Genomic DNA, 12,165 nt, shown 5'->3' with positions numbered 1-12,165 from the left:
AAGCCTTGGACAGGTCCGATGGGCATTGCATCCAGAATAACAGGCCTGCTTGGCTTCCTGCAGAAAGGAATTTGCCACATCTGAGGAAGGAATTGACTTCAGCTGCTGCTTATTTCAACACAGAATTGCAGACTTGGACCCAGCAAAAAGACCTTAAATTAACACAGAACTGTTATTCCAAGAAACTTAGTGTTTTTGTGTCTTTATGGCCTGTTTCTTTTAAAAAAAATTTTATAATGTTTATTTATTTTTGAGAGGGAGGGAGGGGCAGAGAGAGGGAGACACAGAATCCGAAGCAGGCTCCAGGCTCCGAGCTGTCAGCACAGAGCCTGACACAGGGCTTGAACTCATGAACTGCGAGATCATGACCTGAGCCGAAGTCGGACGCTCAACCGACTGAGTCACCAGGCACCCCCCCGCCACCTTTAAAAAAATTTTTTTTTTCTTTAATATGGCCTGTTTCTTTTTTTCTGTGAGCATGTGTGAGCTGCATCCCTTGACATTCTGTGTTAAGTCAACTTCGACAAATTAAAAAGTATAAATGTAAGTTTATCTCTCTCCTCCCTTATAGGAAAATGTTTTGCAAAGAACTAATCATATCTCCTGTAGTAAATATATGGAGAATTAAATGAAAGTAAATAGCGTGATATTCTGATCTTGTTAACAAAGGTCACCAGGTTTGACTCAGACCCTTGTCTTAGCAGTCTAGTTCCTAAGGGCTCATTTGTAGAAAATAATTCAAAATGAAGAAAAAAAATACCCCCAAGAAGTTAATTGCAACATAACAATATTATAACAACAGAGGGAAACAGTAACAAAAGTATACGATAAAAGCCTACTGAAGAAATGGATGTCAAATATGATGCATCAGTAAGTTAATACTAACTAGTGTTTACTGACCATTACGATGTGCCAGAAACTGTTGTAAAAGTTTTATAAGGATTATCACATTTAATCCTGACAACTGTGAGGCAACTAGTATATTTATCCTCATTGTACAAATAAGAAAACTGAGGCACAAGAAGGTTAGGTAAGTTGCCCAGGGTCACGTGGTTAAAAGGCCCACCACCTGCTTCATCCATGAGCTCTGTGATGTAAAGCAAACGAACATGAACTGAGACCAGCAAGGGGTGTGGAAATATGAAAAATGTCAGTTAGGATGGGAGAGGTTGTGGGTAACTTTCCTTTTACACTGGCGTTTTGTATAATGTGTACGTGATAAACTAGAGGAAAAAAGGAATCCCTTCTGGTACAATGCAGCCTATTTGGAATTTTGGGGAGAAACTTTTTTTTTTAAGATTGTTTGTTTGTTTGTTTAAAAGAGAAAGAGAACAAGTGAGGGAGGGGAAGATAGGGAGAAAGACGGAGAATCCCCAGCAGGCTTTGTGCTGTCAGGGCAGAGCCTGACGTGGGGCTCGAACCCACAAACCGTGAGATCATGACCTGAGCGGAAGTCAGACGCTTAACTGACTGAGCCACCCAGGTGGCACATGAGAAAACTTTTTTTTTTTAATGTTTGTTTGTTTGTTTGTTTATTTAGAGAGAGTCCAAGCAGGGGAGGGGCAGAGAGAGAAGGAGACAGAGGATTTGAAGCAGGTCTGCACTGACAGCAGAGAGCCTGACGTAGGGCTCAACCTCAAACCGTGGAATCATGGCCTGTGCCAAAGGACCTTACCCATGAGAAAGCTTTTTAACTTTTGTTTTTGAGGGGAGAGAAAAAGTGCTATTTAGAACTCAGCAAATGAGTAGGCTTTGTTCTAGTTTACATTTCATTGTTTGAGTTCCCGTCTCTGGCCCTTGGGATGCTCTTGAGACAGTTAAGGGGGTAGACACAGCTGGTGAGAAAGTCAGGGAAGTGTGGGAGCACTGTGGCCTTACTGGCAGACTCATAGAGCATGTATGGACAGGTCTGGGTCATTGGGTCAACCAGATGTTGATGGTGTGGCACCAAATCCGTCACGAATTCACTGTTTCCCCCACCACCTAAGTGGCATTTTAACAATCTTCTCTTCCAGTCTCGAGAATTGCAGACTCTTCATAACCTCCGGAAACTCTTTGTCCAGGATCTGACTGCCCGGGTCAAGAAGGTGAGTTCTCTTTTGTGTGAACAGGACTGAGAAGAAAAGAAAAGATGGCCAGAAAGAATCATTTTCAGTTGAAACATCACTTCCTTAAATTGGGGCTGGTTATGCTTAAAAATGAATTACTTCAAGCCAGAGAATGTATTAAAAGAATGTACCAGAGGCAAAACAAAACAAACAAACAAAAACCAAAATCAAAACCAAAACCAAAAAAAACCAAAAAACTTGGGAATATTTTTCCATCTGATTTTTTTCTTCTTAGTAAAAGGAAGTTATAATCCTCTCCCTGGCCCTCATTTCAAACGAGCACATATTTACCTGGCCGCAGTGTGAGAGCTGCTGTGCATGATGCGGGGAAAACCCAGAGGGGTCTTGTCAGGCAGAGTTGCCCCAAAGCCTGGTGAGCAATGCCAGAAACCTGTAGTAGTTGGAGGCGAGAGCACCCTGTTTGCCTGTGATGAGGCCATGAGGGGCTAGGTCAGAGTGTGTGAAGCACCCTGACGCGTGTCTAATTTGTTCTTCTCGACACTGGTGTAAGTGGTTCTTACTGTTCTCTTGTTAGTGGAGACAGGCTCCGAGGTTAAAGAACTTGCCCAAGGTCACACAGCTGGAAGAGCCGGAGGTAGGATTGAATCCAGCTCTGTGTGACTGCTGAATCTGGGCCTCTTTGATCCTCACACCTCACATGGCGATCTCGGGGAGTCACCGTATAGCAGATCCCACAGCAGCTTGCAGAAGTTTCAGGAAGGAGGGAGAGGTGGCAGCAGTGAGGGGACTGCTCTTTAAAAATGTTTAAACGTGATGGAAGAGGAGCAATGGTCCATATGCAGATGTGCAGTAGGACGGAAGGAAGGTGTATTTGAAAGTGTGTGTGTGTGTGTGTGTGTGTGCGCACATGTGTCTGTGTGAAGGAGCCAAGGGAAAGAGGTGAAATATATAAGCAAAGAGGAAGTGATTCATGGGGTCAGATCTGAGAGGGACGGAATTAATAGCACAGATGGACATATTGGGCTTGGTATAAGGGGAAGGGATATAGTCTCCCAGAGAGGAGTAGTGGAGAAGTCAAGATGGGAGACATTTGCAGGAAAATGCATAACAGTGGAAAGATGCATCCAATGATGCATCGATCTTCTCAGTTAATGTGGAGGCTCAGTCCTCAATGGAGAAGGAAGGGAAGGAACGGCGAGGCCACAGAGCCTAGAGCAGGCGCCAGCAGCATGGAGCAGTTTGTCAGGGATGAGTGAAAGGATTGCTGAGCAGCGGTGTGAGCGTACAGCTGAGGTTCAGAGCATGAATCTGCCGTGGCCTCTGACAACTTGGTTCTAGCGAGTTTGGGGACCTGCAAATGGAAACAAAGAAAGGCAGAGCCTGATAGGAGAGTCCAAGGGCTGAATGGCAATGGCGGGGCAGGTAGGTAGTGACCACAGGCATCAAAATAGAAATGACTGTCAGACCTGGACCAGGTAGGCAGGAGAGGCCAGAGCACAGGGGACAGAAAAGGAGACTGGAGAGGTTAGGCAAGATCTGAAAAGGCTTAGTCAGAGGGAGGAGGGGGTCCAAGGAAGCTTAAGATCAGACTTCCCTGATTTCATGATATAAAACTCTCGAGGAAGGACCTAGTTTTATTAGATCAGTGACTCTCAAAGTGTGATCATCTGGCCAGCAGCCTTGGCATCACCAGGACGCTTGCTAGATTCTCAGGTTCTCAGACGCACCTCAGGTCCACTGAAGCAGAGACTGGGGCTGGGGTATAGCAATCTGAGTTTTAATAAACCCAATCTGAGTTTAATTTCCCTCTGGGTGAAATTTGAGAACCTTGGATGTAGATGGAAGAGACATGGGTCTGAGATGCATGTACAGCTGTTACCTCTCAGAAAAAGGAGGGATGGTGGTCTTGTCCATCATCAGATGGCACAAGCATGTCTCACCATTTTGGGCTCCAAGATGTGCTTATACATGTGTTTCTCAACTTATCTGACCACTGAGCGTGGCCCTGCCGGGAGGGAGGTTTCTGTCAATCTTAAGATCTGTTGAATTTCCAGAGTTTTTCCAGCAGATGCCATGCTCAGATGCCATGACTAGTTTGAAGTAGATTCATTAAGTAATTTCATGGAATCGGAAGCTCAGGCGATAAGCACAGGCCATTGAGACTTCCCAGCAGGACCACATACAATTGCCCTCAGCTTACTGACTTATCTCAGTTGGGATATTTGAAATTAAAGTTCGGTCTTGGGTTTATATTTTCATACTGCTTCTTCTTATGAGTTTTGGAACAGTTCTTTTGAAAAAGAAAAGTCTATTTGCTCACCTGCAAGAAGAGAGAGGTGAATCTCACAGGGCTAATCTGTATCTTTCAAAGGAAGATTGGAGGTTTTGTTTTGTTTTGTTTTGTTTTTCAGTTCTCTAAAATATAACACTCGTGAAACCCTTGACACGGAGCAAGGAAATTAATTGGGAAGGTCATTGAGTCTCAACTTTCAGAACCTCTTTTTATTTTCACTTTCAGAATAACCTTTGGTGGGATTGGGGTTGTTTTTTTGTTTTTTGTTTTCTTTAAAGAAGATTTAGAGTGTTGTCCACCTTATGCTGGGGCTGCGGGCGGGCAGTGTGCTGGCCTGCCCGCTGACCCCTCATGTTGGTGCAGAGTGTAGAGCTGGACAACGATGATGGAGGGGGCAGTGCTGCCCAGAAGCAGAAAATTTCCTTCCTGGAAAATAACCTGGAGCAGCTCACGAAGGTTCACAAACAGGTAGGAGAGTCGTGCCAGCTTCCTTCTGCTTCTCGTATTCTCCTGGAAAGAAGCCCCGTATTCTCCTGGAAAGATGTGGCCGCAGTTCTGGGGGAAGGCTCTGACATCGAAGGCTAAGGGACTCTGTCACCACAAGACATTAGTGCCAGACTTGAAGTCCTTTAGTCTTCAGTGACTTCCCTTATATATAAAATTCTTTTGTCAAAGGCAAATGGAAGGAATTGAGTTTGAGCTCTTGGGCTTTGGGAGGTGGGGTGTTCAGAACCCTGTCTTTCTATCCTGTCTCCAGTCCCAGTGTTGGACCTACAGGCTGCACAGAATGTCAAGTGAATGCCATGGAGCTGGTTCAGGCCCCTTGTTTTTTTTTTTGTTTTGTTTTGTTTTAATTTTTTTTTCAACGTTTTTTATTTATTTTTGGGACAGAGAGAGACAGAGCATGAACGGGGGAGGGGCAGAGACAGAGGGAGACACAGAATCGGAAACAGGCTCCGAGCCATCAGCCCAGAGCCTAACGCGGGGCTCGAACTCCCGGACCGCGAGATCGTGACCTGGCTGAAGTCGGACGCTTAACCGACTGCGCCACCCAGGCGCCCCAGGCCCCTTGTTTTTTTACAGATGAGGAAACAGACTAGGACTAGAAGTAACTTAATTCATTTTCTCTCTGCTCTGTCGCCCTATTTATTGAGCACCCTGTCAGGTTCTTACGATGCTCTGGACTTTGTCTAGAGGGACAGCAAAGTTCACGGCCAAGCCTACTGGTGATCTAGGCGGTTGTCTTCTTTCTGTATAAATGCTGGAATGTTCATGTTTTTCCTAAATCCTAAAGATTTGGGCTATGATAAAAACAGTCCAACTTGTTAGACCACACGGATAAGGTGATGTCATCTCTCTTTGACTTAAGTCCTGTTTGATATTACTGATGGTGGCATTTTTCCCCAAAGGGAGGACGGCAGATTCAACATGGTTGAAGTCACTCGTGCAAATTGTTGATGAGAAATATAAAAGCAGAAACTGCAAGGGAATTTGAAATAGGGCTCTGAGATTAATTATTTTATTTATGAATTCAATGAATATGTTTTAAAAATCTACTCTGGAGCTGCTGGTTTGCCTATGGGGTTAAAGAATGCAGGTGTGGACTCGGGATAGGTAACCTTCGTTAGCACTTTCTGATTTTCTAAACTTTTCTTGATCCGCTGGGATTCCCACAATGGTCCTGTTATATGCTATCCTTTTTTATGGGTGAGAAACCTGAGGCTTGTGGTGGTTGGATGACTTACCAAGTCCAATGTCAGGAAATAATAGAGCTGACTCTTGAACCTTTTCTTCACCTGGGGCCAAACCTGTTGCTTCTTTTTGTTTTTCTTCATTATCTTTTTATTTAAAAAAAAATTTGTATGCATTTATTTTTTTTTAATTCCAGTATACTTAATACAGTGCTCTGTTACTTCCAGGTGTCCAGTATATCAGTTTAGCAATTCTATACATTACTCAGTGCTCCTCACGATAAGTGTATTCTCAATCCCCTTTACCTGTCTCACCCATCCCCCCACCCACCTGCCCTCTGTCAACCACCAGTCTATGGCCACACCACCCCACACGCGCCCAGTCTCACCTGTTGCTTCTTAATTGAGGGTCTTAGGTAATGAAAAAATGAGCAGTACCCCGGAGTTACCTGTTAGCCTTTAGATATGTTGCTAAGGGGGTCCAAACCACATGCTGGTGTAGACAACATGTCCTGCAGGGAGGAGCCCTTCAGGGAGCTCTAGAACATGCATGCCTTTCACCGGTGCTTTTGAACTTGCTTTGTTTACATTTCTCAGCTTCCATATGCTAGCATCTGACTAGTCAATTTTCCTTACATTAGTTCCCCCACCCACTCAAACAAAAGAGGAGGTAAATCCTGCCCAAGTCTGAAAGCTTCCTGTGCCTGGAAATGGCTTTTAATTTCATCCTACACCCCCTCCCCACTTCCTTGCACCCATGAACCGTGTGTAGCAAATTGGAGTCCCAGAGTATGGGATCTTGATTTTCCGTCGGTGCTGCCAGCATTTGTGGTCACATGGACTTTCCAAGATGACCTAGCGGGCTGGTTGTTTGGCTGCAGAGACCGCTTCTAGCTGCCCTTGTATCACTGTCTGCCCCTCCTGCCGGCCCCCGCGCCTCCCCGGTAAGTCACCCCTATCCCTTCCCGCCGCAGCTGGTCCGGGACAATGCAGACCTGCGCTGTGAGCTGCCCAAGCTGGAGAAGCGGCTGCGTGCCACGGCGGAGCGTGTCAAGGCCCTGGAGAGCGCGTTGAAGGAGGCCAAGGAGAACGCCATGCGGGACCGCAAGCGCTACCAGCAGGAGGTGGATCGCATCAAGGAGGCTGTTCGAGCCAAGAATATGGCCAGGAGGGCCCACTCAGCCCAGATTGGTATGCGTGCCTCTCACCAGGGCCCTTGATGGAAGGCAGGACTCTGCCGCCCAGGAGCTCTGATGATGCTCCTAGGCAGCGATGGAGCTCTGGGCTGTCTGTCTGGAACATCTGAAAGGCTGTGGTCAGGCATGCAGGACCTAGGCTAGCTGGCACCTCCCGGCACCTGCGTTCATCCGGGGAGGATGGGTATGTCAGGCACCTGCTTCCTTATACTGAGAGATTGCCACGTACATTGTGGTCTTCAAAGCTGCTGAGCTGAGCAGAGAAGGTGGCCAGCCTAGGCTGTTGGTAAAGGTCTGTGGCTGTAAACAGAGGTACTTTCTCAGAAGTCCTGCAATGTATGGCTATTTCTCAGCAAAGCCCAAAGGCCCTATAGCAGGTGGGCCCGTGAAGGGGCCCTATGGAGCCAGAAGCCTCAGGGAAAGCCACTTGCAAGGGCAGGTTTGGAAGTGCCCTGGAAACAGCCAGGCCTGGCATCGGTGAGCTGGCTGTGGTTCCAAACTGGGGAAGGGGCCTGGACATCCAGCCCCTCCTGGGCTTGGGTTTGGGTATTTTGCCCATGCAGGGAAGAGGGTGTAGCTGCTAAGTCATAGTTCCCAGGATGGAGCCGCAGGCATAAACTGGATTTAGGGATGTGCTCTAGAGAGCTTTTTTCTTCCATTGAAATGCCTCCAATAACATGTGATATTATTTCCCATCAGATATTGCCGTGCAGCTGTTTTGCACACCAACAACTTCGTGTTTCTAGTTTTAAGATCATACCTTAGATTAGTGTTTTATTGCTTTTCTTGGACTTTACGCTCTTTGTAAATCTGGAAACTATGGATCTTGTCGCCAGAGAAGTGCACCATAGGCAGATTTCTGCATCAAGTTTCAGGGGCTGCCCAGATGCCCTTAAAACCCCAGGGGTGCCTACGGATCTGCCGCAGATAAAATGGAAAGTCCTTCTAAGTTTCCTCAGCCATAATTAACATAATTGATACATAAATTCTCTCCGTCCCCTAACCATCTGGCGCCCTAAATTAGTTAACTGCACTACCAAGAGGGCAAACATCCTCTTTTCAGAAAGCTCTGGTGATTGATAAGGACTGTAATGATACAAATTGTAGGTCTCGGTTTTCACATGTGACCCGCGGGCATCTGGGTATGGCTGTTTAAGCCTAATCTGAACGTTCTGTCCTTTCTGTCTAATACAGCCAAGCCCATCCGCCCTGGACACTACCCAGCATCATCTCCAACGGCCGTCCACGCCATCCGAGGGGGAGGAGGAGGCTCTTCAAACTCCACTCATTACCAGAAATAAACGCGAAGTGAGTCCCTGGTGTCGGGTGGTTTCTGTTTGGGGCAGATCCGTGCCCCTGCCCGGCTCCCAGCAACATCCATGTGCACCTGTGATAGTGAGAGGCTCAGCTCTCCTGGAGCAGACCCTAGGGACGCAGCTTACCTGCCCTCAGCTCAGCCCGGAGCCTCAGGGTCTTCTTAGCTAGGGCCACCTGGTGCCGGGGACCCTCTGGGGATAGACGAGGGTGTGGTGAATGATTCACCTGACCTTTCTTTTGTCTGTGGGGTTTCCCTGTGCAGCTGGCATCCAAAAGGGCAGTACCTGTTTGTCAGCTGCTTTTGCCTAGAGCAGACAGATGTGGGTGGTTGCTTCAAGTTGCAGGAGCTGAATATAAAGAAAGAGCCAGATACAGAAAGTCTATTTTTATAATTGCTATCTGAACTCAACAAATAGGGTTTTTAAGAGTGTGCTAATTTATAGCTAGGTAGGTCCAGACCACTTTTTTCTTTGAGACAGTGGTCTAGAAATTTCTGTTCCTACAATCCACATGCTTGATATTGCTCTAGCAGCAAACAAACAAACAAGAAGTGATATGCTTTGGAAAAGAGAAGGAGAGACCTTGTCTTTTTGTACTTGAGGTAGAGGAAAGAGGTCATGGGTGGGGCTGGGCGGACAGACAGCTGGGTGGCCAGAAAAGCGTTTAGGAAAACTCTTTAAACCCGTAACCTCTGGATAGAAGAGAGTATCTCCAAATGTTGCCCTTGGATTCTGAGCCCTCACTAAGGAAGCTGGCTTAAGCCACCATGATCAAGGGCGACGCAGGGGAGCATTGAGTCCTCTCCAGCTCTTTTTGGATCAAGGTGAAGAAAGTGAATGTATGGGGCTGGAGCCCTCTCTCAGGCGATACGACAGCATTGCTAAGCCTCATGCAACAACTTCCAAGGAAGGAGCTTGGTGGCTGCACCCGGAGCTTTCTCCTGCGCCGCCCCAGGCAGCATGCCAAGGAGCAGGACAGGCACTGGTCAGATGAGGGGAAGGGAGGGAAGGCCGAGGGGGCCCTCGGGCGGGCAACATGTCCACCACCATCTGCCATACCCTAAAAGGTGGATGGGAAGTGGTCTTGGCAGTGGGCCATCCCATTCAGATCCGATCACTTTCAATCACAAATAAAATAAAATCGGGTGTTATAAAATTGCTTTTGACTGCATGTTCCTGGTGTTGTAGTTGGCACTCGAAGGGAGCTGTAAGACCACATTAAGCAGCTTGGAATAGAAAAGCTAAAGTGTGGTTCTGGAACTTGGGTGGGTGGGAGGGTGTCACTATCACCTGGTCCCCAGGGACCTAGGCTTCTTGAAGGAGCATAGGGCCTGGGCCTTTGTATGTTTACCAAGTACCCCGGCTGATTTTGTTAGCCACCAAAGTTTGAGAACTCCTATCCTGAAGTAACCGTGGCTTACATACAGGATGGAAGTTAATTTCTCTGTCACGTTAAGAAAATTTGAGGGCGGCCTGTCAGAGGCTGGTAAGGGAACTCTACCGTGACTACAGAAAGCTCGCCTTTTAAATTTAGACTCACTGTCCTCAGAAGTACCCTCCTCCCTCAAGGTCACCTGGTCCAGCTCTCAGGCCTACATGCCATGGTTAGCAAGCAGAGAGGAAGCTGGGAAGAGGCAGAAGCAGCCCTCCTAGCCGAGTCCTCTTCCTTTACTAGCCTTCCTGAAGTCTGCATTGTACTAATGCCTGCATCCCTCTGGCCGCAACTGAGGCACACGGCCATGTGCAGTGGCAAGAGGCCTGGAAAAGGGTAATTTTTGAGGTGGCACGTCACTCACTGCCCCACGTAAGAGTAGTGTTCTGTACCTGAGGACAGGGCAGTGGATGTTGGGTGAGCAACCAGAACCTGCATTTATTGAGCACCTACTATGCAGCAGTGCTGCGCTGCATGTAATATCTACATTACATTACATTACCCCATGGCATGTAAGCACAGAGTTGGGGTGCCTGGGTGGCTCAGTCGGTTCAGTGTCCCGCTTCGGCTCAGGTCATGATCTCGCGGTTCGTGAGTTCAAGCCCCGCGTTGGGCTCTGTGCTGACAGCTCGGAGCCTGGAGCCTGCTTCAGATTCTGTGTCTTCCTCTCTCTCTGCTCCTCCCCTGCTCACGCTCTGTCTCTCTCTCAAAAATAAATAAACACTAAAAAACTTTTTAAAAATGTAAGCACAGAGAGGGATATGTGCTTGGGTCCCAGCCAGCTCTTAATAAATATACTGGCTCAGAGATTCTGGAGTCCAGATCCGGTGCAATGGACAGCCACTTGCCTCGTGCAGTCCCGTAAAGGTTCATCAGACCCATGTTTTGGGGAAGGTACGTACAAGCAGATGTTCTCTCTTATGCTTGCGATTGAGAAGCGGTAGGCCCGGTAACACTTTGAGGACCTTTGAACTAATAGCACTGTCCTCGCCCTTCCTGGTGATTCATCGCATTCTGTAACTCAAAATGTTGTAGGCGAATTTGATTATTTCATCTGCAGCTGGAACCTTCTTAACCAACTCTGTCTGTACCTACAACTCCTGTAGCTAGGTACTTTCTCCACATCACAAAACAGGTAGGCCCCCTTCCAGGTTACCAGGATGTTGGTGTGGTAGAGGGGCCTGGCTTTGGACAAGAGACTTGGGTCAAGCGTTAGGTCTTCTACTTTCTCCTTTTTTTTTTTTTTTTTTAAGGTTTATGCATTTATTTGGGGGTGGGGATGGAGGGGCAGAGACAGAGTAAAGAGAGAATCCCAAGCAGGTTCCACACTGTCAATGCAGAGCCCAGTGTGGGGCTCAGACTCAGGAACCATGAGATCACGACCTGAGCCAAAATTCAGAGTTGGACGTTTAACAATGACCGAGCCACCCAGGTCTCCTATTTTCTTTACGTTACTTCCGCTCAGTAACCCTCAGTTGATTTGGTTTCTTCGTCTATGAAATGGGAAGAATCCTTTCCCTGGATCATTGGTCTTGAAATGAGGACAAAATGAGGTCACGCTTCTTAAGCTGCTTGGCATATAGCACGTGCTTGATAAAAATGTCAGCTGTAGTGTGGAGTAGCAAGCAGTGCATACTGGGCACAGCAGGTGGTTGATGAGTGTTGGTCTGTCGTCTCCAAGTCATGTAGTTGTTACAAAATAGTTTTTAGTCTCTCTCTGGCCCCAGGTTCTTTTTTTTTTTAATATAGTTATTTATTGGGGCCCCTGGGTGGCTCAGTCGGTTAAGGGTCCGACTTGGGCTCAGGTCACGATCTCGCGGTTCGTGAGTTCAAGCCCCGCGTCAGGCTCTGTGCTGATGGCTCAGAGCCTGGAGCCTGCTTTGGATTCTGTCTCCCTCTCTCTCTGCCCCTCCCCTGCTCACGCTCTGTCTCTCTCTCTGTCTCTCAATAATAAATAAACGTTAAAAAGTTAAAAAAAAATAATATAGTTATTTATTTTTGAGAGACAGAGACAGGAGCAAGCAGGGGAGGGGCAGAGAGAGAAGGGGAGACACAGAATCTGAAGCAGACTCCAGGCTCTGCACAAGCTGTCAGAACAGAGCCCGACGTGGGGCTCGAACCCATGAACCGCAAAATCATGACCTGACCTGAAGTTGGACGCTAAACCG

The 12,165-nt window shown here is 47.3% G+C and overlaps 1 protein-coding gene across 1 annotated transcript in view; it reads left to right on the top strand.

Annotated features, from left to right (window-relative positions):
• The window catches only part of KIF5C (kinesin family member 5C), a 141,879-nt gene extending 133,310 nt beyond the window's left edge, over positions 1-8,569 (top strand). Inside the window, exons 22-25 of the mRNA XM_047085709.1 lie at positions 2,016-2,087; positions 4,726-4,830; positions 7,028-7,244; positions 8,444-8,569. Of these exons, the coding sequence (XP_046941665.1) occupies positions 2,016-2,087; positions 4,726-4,830; positions 7,028-7,244; positions 8,444-8,550 (501 nt within the window). The 3' untranslated portion in view covers positions 8,551-8,569. The remainder of the gene's footprint in view (positions 1-2,015; positions 2,088-4,725; positions 4,831-7,027; positions 7,245-8,443) is intronic.
• The last annotated feature ends 3,596 nt before the right edge of the window (positions 8,570-12,165 follow it).

The sequence above is a fragment of the Lynx rufus genome, unplaced genomic scaffold, assembly GCF_022079265.1.
Source record: "Lynx rufus isolate CCGP_SWC_20201006 ecotype Redwood Valley unplaced genomic scaffold, mLynRuf1.p SCAF_2, whole genome shotgun sequence".
NCBI lineage: Eukaryota > Metazoa > Chordata > Mammalia > Carnivora > Felidae > Lynx > Lynx rufus.
Note: the sequence above shows the minus strand (reverse complement) of the source record. Positions and strands in the feature narration are given on the sequence as shown.